The 16843-nt window shown below is 36.7% G+C and overlaps 1 protein-coding gene across 2 annotated transcripts in view; it reads right to left on the bottom strand.

Annotated features, from left to right (window-relative positions):
- Positions 1 to 595: 595 nt before the first annotated feature.
- Positions 596 to 16843, bottom strand: part of LOC149921851 (uncharacterized) — a 58736-nt gene continuing 42488 nt past the window's right edge. For both annotated transcript variants that reach the window (XM_090163330.1, XM_090163331.1), the window contains 2 exons: positions 4903 to 5305; positions 596 to 1120 (listed from right to left, as the gene is read on the bottom strand). In XM_090163330.1, the coding sequence (XP_090019456.1) occupies positions 4998 to 5305 (308 nt within the window). In that variant the 3' untranslated portion in view covers positions 596 to 1120; positions 4903 to 4997. The remainder of the gene's footprint in view (positions 1121 to 4902; positions 5306 to 16843) is intronic.

Raw genomic sequence — 16843 nt, forward strand, 5'->3', positions numbered from 1 at the left:
TAATTAATTAATTATTCGCGAGTTCAATAATAACACTTTCGCCGATATATTTTGTATTTAAAAATTGGCCAGAAAGGCGACTAGACTCAAGGTTCGTAAAAATACTGTGGACTAGACAGATAATGTTTAAGGCCAAGATGAATACATTTCCTAGTAAAATCATATTTACTGATTTTACCTAGTTTAGTAATTACTTTTACATGGCGTGTGATGTTATTTCGTTAAACTTTCCGTTTTCCACCTGTATTGTACAGCAACAACTGTACTCTGCCCCACATAACGCACACTGATTTTTCTAGTGTAACTGTTGACGCGATGTCTATATGAAAATCGGAAACGAAAAAAACCACAGTAGAGGTAAAATCAAATTATGTTAAATGAAAAATACAGTTTTATTCTATTTTTAATACCGACAATGGTTTTAATTTATCTTTTGTACACAGTAATCTACAATAAAAACTACATTTTTTGTGGTGAAGTTATATATTTTTTTATATTATTTTCCCTCTTCAATATCACGATCATATTTAAACACAAATATTTTACATAGGATAATTTATCTGGACTAGATTTTTCATAATAATTTCCCGTAGTTTTTTCCATTTTGGTTACATTTTTCCACCAAATAAGAATTTTAGGTAAAAACAGACCAACCCTTTTGTTATAACATTGTGCGAAGTGCTGAAATCATTATCATATATAATTATTTATTATAAATTTGGTACTTGAGGTGGTGCTCTATAAATTCCCTGTAGAATCTTTCATTTATATTAGGATCTTTTATTTTTAATTTAAAAAAATCGTTAGATATAACTCATTCAAATATATTTATCTCGTCATTTTTATTATTAAAAAGTACATTATCAATTATTCAACAGTCCTCTTGGTTTCCAAACGTAACATTAAAAAAAAATACTTTTTTTTTCTAATTCGATTTCAACGAAAAATACATTAAATATATTTTCCTTGACGATAATTTTAAATGATTCGAAATTAATTTAAACTTGATGAGGCTTGAAAGCGTTTCACGTCATGCTTGGGTTTATTTCACAATTCCAAAACGCTTTAAAAAACATTTCTTTTTTTTTCGAAAATCCAAAATCACCCATCATGTAGATCACTGTTATTAAGTATTAAATTAATTTTCCACTAAAAAACTATATATATATATAACAGGTCTAAAATAATTTCAAAAGATGTAGTTAAAATATACGTTGAAAGCCGAAGTACAGCGCCATCTAAGCAACCATGATGCCATCTAAGCAAAACCTTATATCTAGTTCCACACCACTTTTGATTTAACATTTACACTCAACACCTCTATTCTATGTTGAGACCAAACTCAATTTTAGATTTTTTTTAATATTTAGGCCTAGTTCAAACTATGGAAATTAAATTTAATTTTCAATTTAAGATTATAATATGCAGTTTTAGCCACTAACGAAAATTTACAAACTCGAATGTCTATAATATTACCTTGGTAAAGCAGGTGGCATGTTTAGGAAAAGGACGCCAATTTAAGCCCTTCAGCGTATTTTATGTACTACTGTCTAAACATGGATTGGGTCGTCATGTGCCCTATTTATCGCAATAAATATTATTCTGACAGAAATGGATTAATGATTGTCTGCTGTTTCAAATTTAAACGAGTATTTCCCGCAGGTCAAAGGGCAGACGTAAACGTTCGTGTTAATACATAAGAGGTAAAACAAAGCAATCTAGAAGTTTGGGCGACAACGTCGAGAGTTGCATGACCATATTCGGGGTTCATGCTTAGCACTTAAATACCAAGAATTTATTTATTTATATCAAGAATGTATACTTAGGAAAAATGATAGATTGAATCCCTCGTGCTCGAAGATTTAGCTCTTTCCCCCGGACATTAAACAAATGAGCCCTTAACTCACTGGTTTCTTAGAATTTACGTCATCCGACATGCATCCGACGCGATTGAAGAGCACACCGGTGACGTTAATCTCCCACACTCTCGTGCCGGGGTAAATTAGATCATAATGCCCATGGACGAATTATTAATGGTTATAATTCGTCCATGTAATGCCCAAGGATTGGGGAAGATGCTGAAAATCGTTTCAACATTGTCTTTTTCCTTAAGCATAAATACTTGATTCAATACTACATATAATTATGCTTGATTAAAAATTCTGAACATTACAATTTTCAAGCTCAACAAATAGGGATATAATTATGGTAAGCTCTTCTTTTATCAGCTGCATATATATGGTAAAATGCATAAAGGTGTAATTTGTTCCTATGCCTTAAAAGAAAAAGGAGGGACATTATGAGGTTAGCCAGGGTACACGAAAATGAACCTTTCTGTTTAGACAATACTCACAAAAATACATAAGGCGCGTTTAAAAGGACTTTCAAGTGAGAGCCGTGTGGGGGATTGAAGTCAAATTAAAATACGTCTTTCGGTCGCCGTACGTCGCATTTACAAAGTTACACTCTAATGACGTTTCAGTGACGTTTTTTGAATCAACTTTCGACCCCTCACATCTCCATTGAAAGTCCCTTTAAAGGGAATATAACCTCAGGTATTTGGTGTGGAACACCAACGTTTGCAGCTCTGGCCGCTCTTGCCTTTGACTTTAGAAATGTTTGGCGCCACTGTGCAAGGAAATTTTAAAAATTGAAGGGGTCTTCCATAAAGATTGCTTTGCCAGTTATATTCCCTTTAATCTATTTTCGAGAGTGGTCAAGACTGTCTGTTGTGATGACTTTTTTATGCTACATAATGTCGACGATTTAGGAATTTATGGCAATTCAACGACAAATTTATGATACGAAATTTGCACGAGATGAGAAAAACGATTACAAAACGTTGCAAGGCTAGTTTGGAAGGAAATTAGCCACGGTCCCAAGAATATAGCCTCAACGCATTCTATATGGAAGACCCCTAATAATTTGAGCAAGAAATCACTAACTAGCGCCAGAAATATCTAAAGTAATACAATGGAGAGGCCAATATTGGTTTCAATGCTATTTAGAGTAGGCTATACGCGCCTTGGAAAACAACTAGCATTAGTTAGGATGGTAAAACAGGATACTAGACAACAAAGTTGTAAACATTAATTGCGGTAGTATCGTCCAAAGAATTGTTCTTTTTCGTGTACACCGGAGTATCGCCAAAATAAGTGGAAATTGCTTTATCCTTCAGAACAAATTCGCCGAACCATGTTCGAGTTGCTTCCCCCAACCAACATAGCCTAAGTGGGTTTACAACAAGTATGTTCGCAACTTGTTTTGAAGTCAGTAAATAACTAGTTAGTTATTGGGTTTTATTTAGCCAGGGTCACACTAGAGCTAAAACCCAGTTTATGTCGGTTTAAATGTCAGTTTTGACTGCCAACGATAATTCTTGGTTCACTCGTGCGAAATCGCTTCATCCCGGTTCGCTTCTAGCCAAGGCTTAACGTCATTTCAAATTATGACCAGAATTTTGAAAATACTAAAATATATCCCAAAACAATTAGTTAATCTTGTTTACTATACATACAGTAATGTTATTGGATATTATTTATAGTTATATTCCTATTATTTTTGGAAATACATGAATTTTACTTCCCCGCCTTGTCGTTTTGAAAGCGATTCTAAGCGAACCGACTTGGACGAGTTGCTTCCTGTACCAACACGAAGTGATTTTTCACGCCTGTTTTGAAAACTAGTTATCTAAAACAAAGCGATTTTAGGGGTAAGTGTGAACCTGGCTTAATTGTCGTATGACCGTGGTTATAGACTGTTCAACAAGTGGAAGAGGTTTTTGTTAAATATTACAACTAGTTAATTACTACCATTGAAAATTACCAAAACTATTTTTAAAGGGCAACAAAAGTGGTACGGGGGAAAACCACGTGGCAGAACCTTCTCAAATCGCACCGGGATACGGAAACTAGTATACCTTTGGCGTTGTACTACAGTGCCACAGGCGGACTTTCTTTGAATTAGATCTGACATCTAGTTTTCTTAACCCTACTTTTGTTGTCCGTTAATTATTACAAATAGTAAAGTACTAAAATTTAAAATTTCCAAAACTATTTTTAAACGCCTGAGGTGTCTAATCTATATGTGAAAATTAGATTTTTGAGTGCAAATGCAAGTGGTACTGGAACTAAATTGCTAGGATGCAAAAACGATGATAGCCTTCTATTTAATCTGACTCATTACTTGAAAATATCATGAAAATAGTCGATAGTTAAAACAAATGGCCGACTAGTTTAGGAAAACATTATCAGTTATTCCAGGCAAAAAAACATTATCAGACGCTCAAAAAATATAGCAATGTTGTCAGATTATATTCTTTGATACACACCGAAAACGAACAACTTTTGTTTTCCCGCCAAATATGTAGATAGGACGATTTGTAGCGCTACTTGAACAGCAACACCGAAAACGTATATTTTAGCTAATCATTTGCTTTCAAGGTTGTTCTATACATATGCCCAATGTAAAATCGGGTACCCGACGACGAAATACTTGTGTATCGATAATACTATTTCCTTATTTCACATAGTACTTTTCAATCGGTACGATTCCATTAACTCAACTTTTGTTATACAATGGTAAGAGTGGTCTTCCATCCAGCACGAAAGAGTTGGGTGTGTTTTAGGGAACATATGAGATACTTGGAAGGTTTGGTTGATGAGCATACTGGAAGACCGCGAGGTAGATTGGTAGAAACATTAAAATTCATTTCAATGTGGTCAGTTTCTATAAATAAAATAAAAATTGGTAATACAAAATGCACTGGGGCCATAATATTGCCCAACCACAAGTATTCGTCATTGGGTACCCGGTGTTATAACATATTTTTCAATTTCATAATTGATTGGATAAATGTATATAACTTCCGTTCGCAAAATAGGATAATTTAGAAGGCCTTACCGCTTAATTCCTCTTGTCCATTATCGGGTTGATTAAAATTTTTCGGTATTAAGATTTTCGTCAACGTTGGTGGGAGGAGTGTCTGGCGGGGTTTTTCAGCAGAGGGAATGGCATTGGACCGGATGTAGAACCCCTTGGGCTATGCACTTGCGCATACAGTCGGGACCTCTCTTCCGAAACTGCACCTCGAGTCGCCAGGGGCTGGTGCCCCCCTGCAGCCTGACGTCGCCGGCGTCTTTTTGCATCATTTGATCGTGGTTTCGCAAAAGTAACGTCCCTCCCAGATGGCTGCTCTTCCAGAAATACTGAGCTTTGTCTGGAACTAGAGGAAACATGCGCCGGAAAAGACGGCCGACTTCGTCCAGGGCCAACTGCGTCTCGTCGTCCTCTCGAGATATGCCATCTGAGAAAAATAAAATACGCGGCGAAATATTATTAAGTTGACCTAAAATGGGTTTATAAATAGCGAGCATTAGCAGGCTACACTGTTAAACGTTTCCCGGCTTATATATAGGTCTATATGCAATGATCGCACCGCTAGTTACTCGACTAGGTCTGTGACCAGGGTTGGATATAAGGATACATTTTTTAGTAGTCAGCCTTAATTTGTTTTAATAGTCACTGACTAGTGGGGGTATATAAACAAGAAGGACAGCCAACATTTTGCTTTACCCGTCAGAGTTAAAATAGATATAAACAGTTTATTTTCACTTGAGTTACATGATGTGATTTTTTTAAATAAAATGAGATTGATTAATGATGAATTCATGATAAGCCATATTCGCCATTATTTATGAATATTTAGGTAAATTTTTCACTAGTCAAATTGACTAGTGAGCCCCCAGATTTCGATTAATTTTAGTAGTCAGAGCATTTATTTTAGTAGTAAAATGCCGTGACTAGTGCCTTATGTCCAACCCTATCTGTGACTGACATGAACTGATATTGTGTATGTTCAGTTGCATTTGTGTCGCGGGTACAACGACGACCAAGATAATGTTGTAGACTTCATCCAATTTATTTTTGTAATTTTGATATATTAAGTTCTGAAACTTAATACTTTTGTATTAAATTAAAAGCAGGGCAGCAACACTTATAGGTAAGGCCAAATGGATCAAATTTATACTACTGTCATTCGACGATGACGGTCCGGTTTTTCATACATATTTTAGAGGCTCACTTTGGTTTATATAAATACGGTTTTAGAAGCTTCATTTGAAAAGGGCACAAGCCTTCATGCATATCGGCTAATAGCTTGTTTCGCGACAAACTACTTACAAGGAGACATCCCTAGATTTATCCCCGATTTTTTTCAAACTCGGGAGTTAAGTAGACCTTCATGTACCTTGAAAGCTCCTAAAGGGAAAAGTTTCAATGGCCATTCGTTTTGCCATGCCAACCAAAAATGCTTTTCACAACTCAAGTTTAAACTTTCTCTACGTAAAATAATTTGGCAAAATCACGATTTTAACGAAATTTTATTGATTTTAGCCATTTTTATCGATTTTACCCATTTGTTTTGATTTTTCTTAATTTTTTTGAAAATGTACAAACCGTGATTTTGCCATGCTATTTTACGTAGAGAAAGTTTAAACTTGAGTTATGAAAAACATTTTTGTTTGCCATGGCAAAATGAATGGCCATTGAAACTTTTGCCTTTAGCCGCTTTCAAGGTACATGAAGGGCTACTTAACCGCCGAGTTGAAAAAAAACCAGGGGGAAACACCTCGGGATGTATCCTTGTTAGTTTGAAGGTATTTATATTGTAATTAGCGAGTACGGCGTAATCAACGGAAGCCAAGAATTTAAATCAACGTCCTAAAAACATTAAAGGGCCCGGGCCCTATTAACAAGCGCTGAGGGACGGTCACTGATTAAGTGCCTGGAGCGGTCGATACCAGAAAGAAAGGGAACGGGGTTTCCTTTGTTTGCGAAATGGTTGAGTTTTACTAGAGATAATCTAATTGCCGACGCCTTTCCCGAACTCCTCTAAGAGAGACCTCGAAACGTACCTTTTCTTTACTAAGTTCCGATACCGCTACCTCACTTAGTCGTTTCAATAATCGATTAAAAGGTGACAAAATATACTATTTTATTCGTGTTTCTTTGTACGAGTCTTAGATCGTGACATCGTGTCACAACGGGCAAGATACAAATTGATAAAATGTCACGATTGTTCAATGTTGATAACAGCGCCTTTCGACGGATTAAGCTAAAACTCACCGTTAGTAATAAAGGATTTTAAAATGAACTTCCTTCGATCGCTGGGTAAAGACGGTACGACGAAGTACTTAATTTTGAAACCAGGCCGATAGAGCTAATCAAGTAAAGCGAAAAACGGTTTAGAAACCTTAAAAGGTTCGAGTGGGCCCTATTTCGTACATCGCTATAGGAGTGGGGGGAATAATTTAGTGATTAACCGTAGAACCTAAGGAAGGACCCTTAATTTTTTCGACTCGTTTGATACATAAAATCGTCATTAAATTCTCAATTTTGGTTATTAATTTCAAAAGAAAACCTGGTTAAGCTATTTTAAGGTTTTGGCCAAGCCCACGTTTGTATGAACGTTGTAACGATAGAAATCAGATGTAAGACTTAGAATCATTTTCGGAGACCATGGAACTATGGAAAATCATACGATTTTGAAAAAACATTCCCGTACTGGCCTTTATTAGCGAAATCAAAATGTCGTTTTAAGAGCGCCATTTAGCAGCCCTGCACTTAGCGTCGTCTGGTTTCAAGCGAGGGTAGACCCAAGAAGCGTTTTATGAAGGCTTTGGGCATTTTTGAAAAAAGTCAATGTTCATGGTTGTTTTCTTTACCCGTAAAACTAAGAACGTAATAGAAGGTTAAATGCGCTCTTTGGGTGCCCACAGCTTAAAGAGTCTATTTTTGTTGCACTTTTTTCTTCGGGTTTTCTATGTTTACTTTATACCCTGAGTTTCTATAAAACCTTGAACGGCGACGGGAATCTATCCTTCGGAGTTTAAACCCAATCGTGAGCTGAATCCGTTTCCGATCAACAGCGAACGTGACGTTTAGATGAACGCTTATTGGCTCGCGGTCATTTCTGTAAAACCCATACACTGTATAAAATATAAAACGGAATAAAGTAGGACATTTCCAAAGTATTAGGAAGTAAATGCTTTTACAAATACTTTTCAAAAAGCAGAATATACGTGAATTACATTTATCCATTTTAATTAACTATAAATAATGTTAAATTATTAAGCTTTATGAGGTTTAAGGCTAAAATATAGATACATAATAAACGAAATTTATCAATCAATGAATAACAGTAATAGCGTAAGTAACATAATAACACTAAAGCCCAGTTCACACTATACAATTAATTGGGCCACTTAATCGAAACCAACTAATTGTAGGCAAGAAAATTGTACAGTGTGAACAGAAAAAGTTTTTTCTGTTCACACTATTCAATTTTCTTGCTTACAATTAGTTGGTTTCAATTAAGTGGCCCAATTAATTGTATAGTGTGAACTGGGCTTAACAAGGAGACTACCCGAGGTGTAACACACCGATTTGGTTGAAACTCGGGGGTTAAGTAGGCCTTAATGAATCATGAAAATTCCCAAATGGAAAAGTTTCAACGGCCATTAGTTTTGCCATGGCAATCAAAAATGTTTTTGACTACACAAAATGGAAAATTCCTTACCGAAAAAAAACATGGGATTTTGAATAAAATGGTATGACAGTGGACTGAACCGCCGTCTTTTACAATGATTTTATCATATACACTACTGTTATGATAGATAACTTTGTTAATATCGGCCGATATTACCGCTGTATAAAAAAACCGATGCATCCCTAGAAGCTACTATAGTCCTATTAAATCCAAGGTTTCCTCGAAGGAAGAAATTACCGCGCATTTTCCATAATTTAATATTTATGGTCGTAAATATAATTTAAGTGTAACGTGCTAACTTTTGAAAGTTTAATCGATTTCGTACATAATATTAATTACTTCTTGCTAGTTCAGCTTCGTTTGATAATGACATGTAGTCCAACCCATAAACTTCGTATGTGCCACTTTATTTTGACCACGAAACCACTTATTTTCCTTTCAATATTTTTATTCCGGGTTTAATGGCGGGGTTTAAAAGGAAATGACGAAGAAAAATCTTTCCTGGTCCCTTGATGATAAAAGGGATGAAGATGTTTGACATTGATCTTCGAGTACCGGGAGTAGAGTGATAGCGTAGGTGAGGTAGAACTGACGAAGGGGCCCGAGGGAGAAAAAAGAAGGAAAGACTAATACGTGTGCGCTGGCAGGCAGATTCCATCTGGTGGTCAAAGAAGAACAAACATGACCGTGGTTTTCTGGTCAAATATAGCGATCCGCACTCCAAGTCTCCAACTTCTAAAGCCATAACGGGGCTCTATATATTAAATATTTCTGAGAACATTTTATCGGAAGAAATTCGGCTTTAAAGCTTTCGTATTTGATTTAGAGATTCTGTTAAATATTTTAAACACCCCACAAATATTTATTTTATTGGAATTCGTTTCAAATTTTTTGGTTTGTTTTGTATATTTTTTTATATATTTAAAAAGTGTTTATATCTAGATACAGAGGCTTACGTTTAAAAAGTGATAAAATATATTGGGGTCAGAAGTTTAAAAACACTCTTGGTAAATATTTTTGCCGGATATTTGCTTTTGCGAGCTAATAAAAGTGACCAATTCGAATCGAGAAATCGGACTTTTAAATAATACGTAGTTGACTTTATTTACCCGAATTGGGATAACACGAGCATGTGATAAACAGAAACTTCAACCACCCAAATTTGAAATTCTGCAAATAAATAATGGTATTTTTGTATTTTTATAAGATTGAAACTGAGTATTTAGGGGCAATACCCTCTTGGTTGTCTTACTACGACGGTCGTAGTAAGACATCCATCCTACTTAGCTATTGCCGTGTCTCTAAAGTTTTAAACGAACCGTGTTACGCCTGCCCATAACATTTCGCAATATTTTATCAAGATATCATTCCTAGTAACAGATTTGAATTCTTGAGGCTTACTCACGCGTTTAACATTTAAACAAACCATCATGGTTCGGCAACACAAGTCGTACACTCAATTGCTCCACGTGTGCGAATGAGGGTCCCAGTAACACTTGTCTCAGTCAAGTTTTAACGAATGGTGGTTTTCCTGAGATGTTTGCTGTCTTTGGAGGGGGAATTATTGCTACCGTTGTCATACTCCTCTCTTCCTTTTGTAACGTGGACTCAAATGGAAAATTCCGCGTACATTACAGCTTTTGCTACCCGATAACTTAACTTCATTAACTTCTGAATGAACATTAAAGTTAGTCGAAAATGGCGGCTGATAGTGGACTTTAAATTGAATTTATGCAATTTTCATTTGAGTTTGCCATTACGTTTATGCAAGTTGGTAAGCAATATGGAGTGTTGAAGACAGTGGCGTAGCCGGGGGGGCACAGGGGGCACATGCCCCCCCGAAATGTATGGTCGTACGTACAAATATTTTTATTTTTTTACTTTTTTTTTCAATGGCGTGCCCCCCCCCCGAAACAAAATCCTGGCTACGCTACTAGTTGAAGAATCGACCGAAGAAACTTATTGCTTTGGGTTTAAAGTAGGCCAATAAAACATTCGTTTATAAATCCAGAATTTTCGAAATACTTTGGCCAAAGTTTCAAAGTCAAGCCTGACATTTCCTATATATCTATATTGTTCGATATGGTCCTTGTTAAGGGCGGACCCTGAACTACGGCGACTTGGTCCTGTAGGTTGGCCTTTTCTCTTCGACGAAAGATGTAGTTTGGAGACGCGCTTGACCGCTTTCGCTTTGACCACGAGGCTGAGTTACGAGCACTTCATCTTCTAAGGGCAAATAAATGTCGTCAACTTTCTGGGCAAGGCCATTTCTGTGTCCCTTCTCTACCGTAATACGACACGCGTTTCGCGCTATTGATAGAGATGAGGATATGTCCGTGTGTCCCGTAAAACTTTGGATTTCTGAGCGACTTTAGCCATGATCAAGCTAAATCAGTTCAATACTGAGTTTAAAATTACCAATAGGATAATAAATTTTAGCTTAATTTAAAATTACCTTTTGGAAACGTTTTCAATGCTTATTAATAAAAAAATTCTTCTAGCAGGGTCCACGACGACGAGTTAGTAAGAGATCCTATAAGCTTTTTGGCATTTCTGTTGAATCGTCTAATTAATTTGTCGTCTTCGCGTACCCAGGTGTACCTCAAAATTATCAAACGAATGCTTTATTCGTCAGAACTTCCCACGAAACCCTCTTCGCGTAGCTTCCCAAACCAGCATCTCGTTCGATCACATTACGACGGAAAGCGGTAAATAACTATTTACTTATTGGGTTTAAACTGTCGTGCTTTTGACTGTACCTGCCATTTGAATTGAAATTTAAAGCAAGTATTTTCACAGTTTATTTACACGGTGTACCAGAATTGATGTCATAGAGAAAATTGCCGGGAATACCCGCCACTGAAAAACAATAATTGCACGCGGATTCCTACGCGCCATCACAATAACGACAAAGCAAAGAGCACGTGTTAAACCTAATGACTTTCGGCGCGTCAAAATTCTAAGAATTCTTCCCTTGCTAGTGGGAATTCTCACTTCTCAAAATTTTGACGGTCCTTCTCACGTGAGGTGACGTAATCTCTTCTCACGAGTTCTCTTGAGAAGAGTAAGAATGCCTCCGAGCATTCTCACGTGTTCAAAAAGGGCGGGAAATTGTAAATAAAAATAGCAGCTAATATTCTAGTCAGTTTACTTCATAGAAATCTCATAGGTAACTAGAATGCTGCCGCCTACGGCCGAGCTTGACGCCAGTTCGCCTTGAACCTTCAGCCAATGAGAGGCCGTAGAGTGGTTCCGCCAAGGAGGATAATAATCCTCCTTGGATCCGCTACTATAGCCGGAGATAGGTGACGTCATTCTCTCTGGTGACATTAAATTCTTGGCAGAACCACTCTTTGAGCTCTGATTGGCTGATATCTGGCTATCGTCTGCCACGGCGTTTGGCCCATTTGCCAGTTACACGGCAGCATTCTAGTTACCTATGAGATTTCTATGGTTTACTTGATGCTGAAGAAAATATTTTTGTTGTCGAAAATGAATTTAAGAGAAAACCGAATGTTAAGTTAATTTATAATGAAATATTTTCTTTTAAATTATAAATGTTTGTCGTGAAATCGTGTAAAAATAATTTTTATTGTCAATGACGTAGAATTTTGACGCGCCCCAGATGGAGCTTCCCCTTTTATAAAATCAAAGATAATATAGACCTCGTCAGGGGCGTAGGAACCGGGAGTGGCAGGGGGGGGGGGGCAATGCCCCTCCCTAGAATTTTGCTGGGAGGGGCATCTTATGTTATTGCCCCCTCCAACCTTTGGTCAGTTGAAATCTTCAAAAGGCTCAAATTATCATTTTAAAAGCATTTATAGTTTATAGAACCTCAACTGTGTTCAAATTTCAGTCTTTTCCCGCCAATTTACATAGTAGTAACAAGTACACATGCATTCGAAGCAGCTACACGCCATTAAAAATTAAAAACCATTCTCCAATTAACGTTATTGCGCGCGACACCACCTTTACATCAGGCTTATTTACCTGCTTTTATACCCTAACATGACGCACAATGAATTTTAAGATCCACCAACTTGGTTAATGTGACTCTAAAATTTAAGCTTCTCCACCATAATAACGACCAGATCTGGCACTATGGTAACACGAGGAATAATAAAACCATCAATATTATGATGAAATTTAAACCACTATTGTTGAACTTTAACTTCGAAAAAATTATACTTATTGAACATAAAATTGACTATTGTAAACGCTAGCTTCGTTTACGAAGGTTTGGGTTTCCGAATTTGGGACCTAAACATATTTACCAACGGAGGGAATAGAATTAAATTATCGGTTGTTCTTGGAAACTGAGATGGGGATGTCCGCGAAACTAAAGCTAAATATAATTCTCCGTTAAATTGGTATTAATAGATCCATCTTATAAACCGTTAAAATGGAAGGACTCGAGAAATTTTCCTATCGGTTGGTGACCAGTGATGGGCGCGCTCCGCTCATTTTTGAGAGGTTTTTAGTCAGAATGAGCGGTGACTTTCAAATAATTGAGAGGCGAAGAGCCTCTATTGATTAAATATGTAATATGATGGAGTTAGTTTAGGTTTTCAGTGGTTTTTATAGAACTGATTCCGTTTTCTATGTTCGTTGACATGTTTGATGAGACGAGCGAAATTTATTGTATTTTTTTTGGGCTGAGAGCGAGAAAGCTTTGGCAGTATTCAATTCTAAAATGAGCGAATGAGAGAGCAGTCACTTTCCTTACAAAATTTAAATTAGAAAAGACATGAGGTATGATCAGCTATCAGTAAACGCGTTTGATATGAGCTGTTATGAGAGAGAGACATTATCTAAACTGCTCTTGAGAAGAGCGTGAGATATAAATATGTCACGTTAGTACGAGCGGCTTGTGAGCTGAGAATGAATTTTCAAAAAATGCCCATCACTGTTGGTATGATAAAACCATGGTAGAAAATTAGCAGGTTCTAAAAATACGGGTTAGGACTGACTTGGAAATCAGCCAATAAACCCTCTATCTATTAATAACACATAATTTATTACAGTCTAAAATAGTCAGGATGTAAGTAGAAATCGCCGGGGGGCGTTGGATCCTCTTTACCGTCATCAAACTAAGCTGGTAGTCATTCTGCTAACATCACAGTTGCGTTATTTGAACTGACAAAATAATTATATATATATATATATATATATATATATATATATATATATATATATATATATATATATATATATATATATATATATATAACTGAATCTGATGTTATAATTGGAGGGTGGCCCGGTAAATGCCTAAAATTTTATAGAAAACATTTCGGTAAGAAAATGTACAAACACTTTGGAATAATTTTGCGTTAATTAAAAAACAAAATTATTAAAAAATCATCGTTTTTTTTAATCACTTGCGTTAAACCATGATTTAAACCAGCCAACCCTGGCTTAAATATAAGATAAGATGAGATGAGATTAGGTTACTTGTGATAATGAATCAGATACTATTTGAAAGTATTTTGAAAATTTGGGAAACTAATTGTGTCGACAGAAATGTAATTTCAAATCCCCATTTCACACTCAACAAAATCTGCACAACAGTTTACTACGATAGGTATTTGCTCCTATTTTACGAAGTGAGCTGTTTAGTAGAATCTTCTAAGAACGAATCTTCCACTGAGCTAGTAGAAACGCGGTAAAGGCGCACAAGTTCCAGTTTTGCATAAGAACGGGTTTTAAGTAATGCAGAAACGTCACGACGGCGAGCGTCGAGGCAAAAAATTGTATTAGTCCTATCGGGAACTTTTTGCGTCGAATTCTGTGAGCTTTATGATTGACGGTTTTGTAACGAAGCGTTTACCCACTTCCAGTACGTGACCTCCGAAAAAAAAAGGCTTCCATCGGTCGCTGCCATCTGGGGTGTTGTGTTTGTTGCTCCTAGCTGCCATAGTCCTATCACAGCCCACTTTGATGACGAGCTGTTCCGAGCGGGGTCATCAAAGTTGGCCGTGGTCTTATCTACAGTTGTTTACCATGGTAACTATGAAGCTAATGTTTTCGGTGTTCCAGCAGGAAGTGGGTAAACGCTGTTGACAATGCGTGAGGCAGTTATTTCGAATCTGAGGTACGAGGTTGATATTATTTTTGGTTAAAAACCGCCCTTAGGCCCAATATAATTTTTGCGTCGACGCTCGCGGTCTGGCGTTTTCACATAGTGAAAACCAGCCTTAAGGCGGTAGGATCCAATGCTCATACAGAAAAGTCGATCAACAGCGCTCCTAGCGGCGACATATAATCCCTCGAAAGTGTGTATGAACTTCCAACTTTATGATGGATCAATAAATTTAACAGAAACTCGGGTTGATTGGCGCTAGTTACGTTAAAAGCGAATTGTAGTGTGTTAGCAGATTTAGTTCCAACTCCTTTTAATAACGGTCGAAGGACCTCGTTGATTTTTGAAAATTAGTCAGCTACAAAGGCTTAATAGTCTGTCGCTTTTCCGTTGCAAAAATAACCGCCGACGAAAGAGCGGAGATCAGCGAGCGATCAATGTCTACTTAATGCGCTTAACGAAGTTTATTAGGGGCTAAAAGGGCGTGAAAGCTTCCCTTTTGGTTAGGCTTTCGTGGGCGCGCGTTTTCCGTTTTTGCCGAGTGGTTTTAGCGATGCCCTCCGGGTTGCCACTCGGAACGGTAACCCACGCTACGTCAGGCCTCAGGAATCGGATAGATGTCCCGGATTTTCGAGATTGCTTTCAAATCTCTCGGGGTCGGTCATCGGAGGTAGATCTCATCTAATTTAGAGCTCCGGGCTCTCTTTGACAGCTTTTTTTACTTATCTTTGTAATATTCAGAGTTTTACTTCGGTAGTTTTAAAAAGTAGGCTCTGGTTTAGGGTAATGTCCAGTTACTAGAGAGGTTAAGCAGGACACTCTAGACGTTTGAACGACAACATCGGGACTATCTAGGCGTTCGTTAAATTAAATTAAATTAAATGCTTTAAAATCAGTTAAGCGTGCTTTCACTTTGACTGCTAAAGAAAACATGAACAGTTACAATATAATTTTTACACATTTTAGAACTATTTGCTAAACCCGGGTACATGACGAAAATAAAACGTGTTTAACCAATACTAAAACGCACCTTACGTACTGCTGTGAGAATTGTCTAAAGACAAACATTTGTTTTCGTGTACCCTGCTTTACTTTAAATGTTTCCCCGATTTCGAATATAATGTACAAGGCTTAGGAACATTTCATTCAATTAAAACCAGTATTTACGATTGCTAAAACGAACTGCTAGAAAGGGAACAACCTGGAAATAATTTGTTGAGCAGGAAACCTATAATATTCAGTATTTTCATTTAAACGCTGTAGATATTTTTTGGCGTCGTCTTCAAGTTATAAAACGTTCACACTTTGGAATGGTTTTAAAACTCTATCGAAAGATCAAATTAAACATTTTCGGTGATAACTGTATTAAAAGGCATACGATAAACGCGAAAACAAAGCAATGATCACGTGACTCGAATTAATGCGCTCTAGAAGTTTGAGAATAGACGTGTGAGAACAAATATTCATTGAAATGGATTATGCTTTTATTTTCCACGGTAAATAAAAATCAGTGCGGTTACAATAGAATCTTAACACATTTTAAGAAATTGTCTAAACCTGGGTACACGACGAAACGAAAATAATTTTTAAGTTGAATAATCCTAAAACAAGCCTAATGTATGTATGTGAGTATTGTCTAATCACAATTATTTGTTTTCATGTACTAAAAATATATCCTCTTGTATGCGCGTACTGATTTCGCCTTTAATTGTACCAGGCTTATAAGAATTTGAATTAATACCAGTATTTACTATTTTTAGAAGGAATTTCTGTAATTATCTCGATTGTTTTGAGCTGGAAAGTTGCAATATGCAATATATTTAGCTCGACAAAAATTTGGCGTCTTCTTCATATTATAAAAAATACGACTCCTAAGTAGAAACTAGAAAATCAAACAGTCGAAAACCATCATGTGACACTCGATATGGCATTTCAATTAAATGTCAGGCCTTTGACGAAACCAGTAGAATTGTTGATTAAAACGACAGTTGTATAATTTTAACTCCTCCACCAGCTAAACTGTATACACCGACGCGTTTGACGTCATGACAAAAAAAACGGTTTTTTTGACGAGCATCGGATGCCCATCGTGACGTCAAATCGGAAAAGCGAAAAATCGTACAGTAACAAAATGTTGGCATCGATTACTCATCGATGTTTTTGATGGGCGATACCGGACGTACCCCAGATAAGCAACATGACGTAGTCAATGT

The sequence above is a fragment of the Leiobunum rupestre genome, chromosome 11 (genome assembly GCF_980474605.1).
Source record: "Leiobunum rupestre chromosome 11, qqLeiRupe1.1.hap1, whole genome shotgun sequence".
Classification (NCBI taxonomy): domain Eukaryota; kingdom Metazoa; phylum Arthropoda; class Arachnida; order Opiliones; family Sclerosomatidae; genus Leiobunum; species Leiobunum rupestre.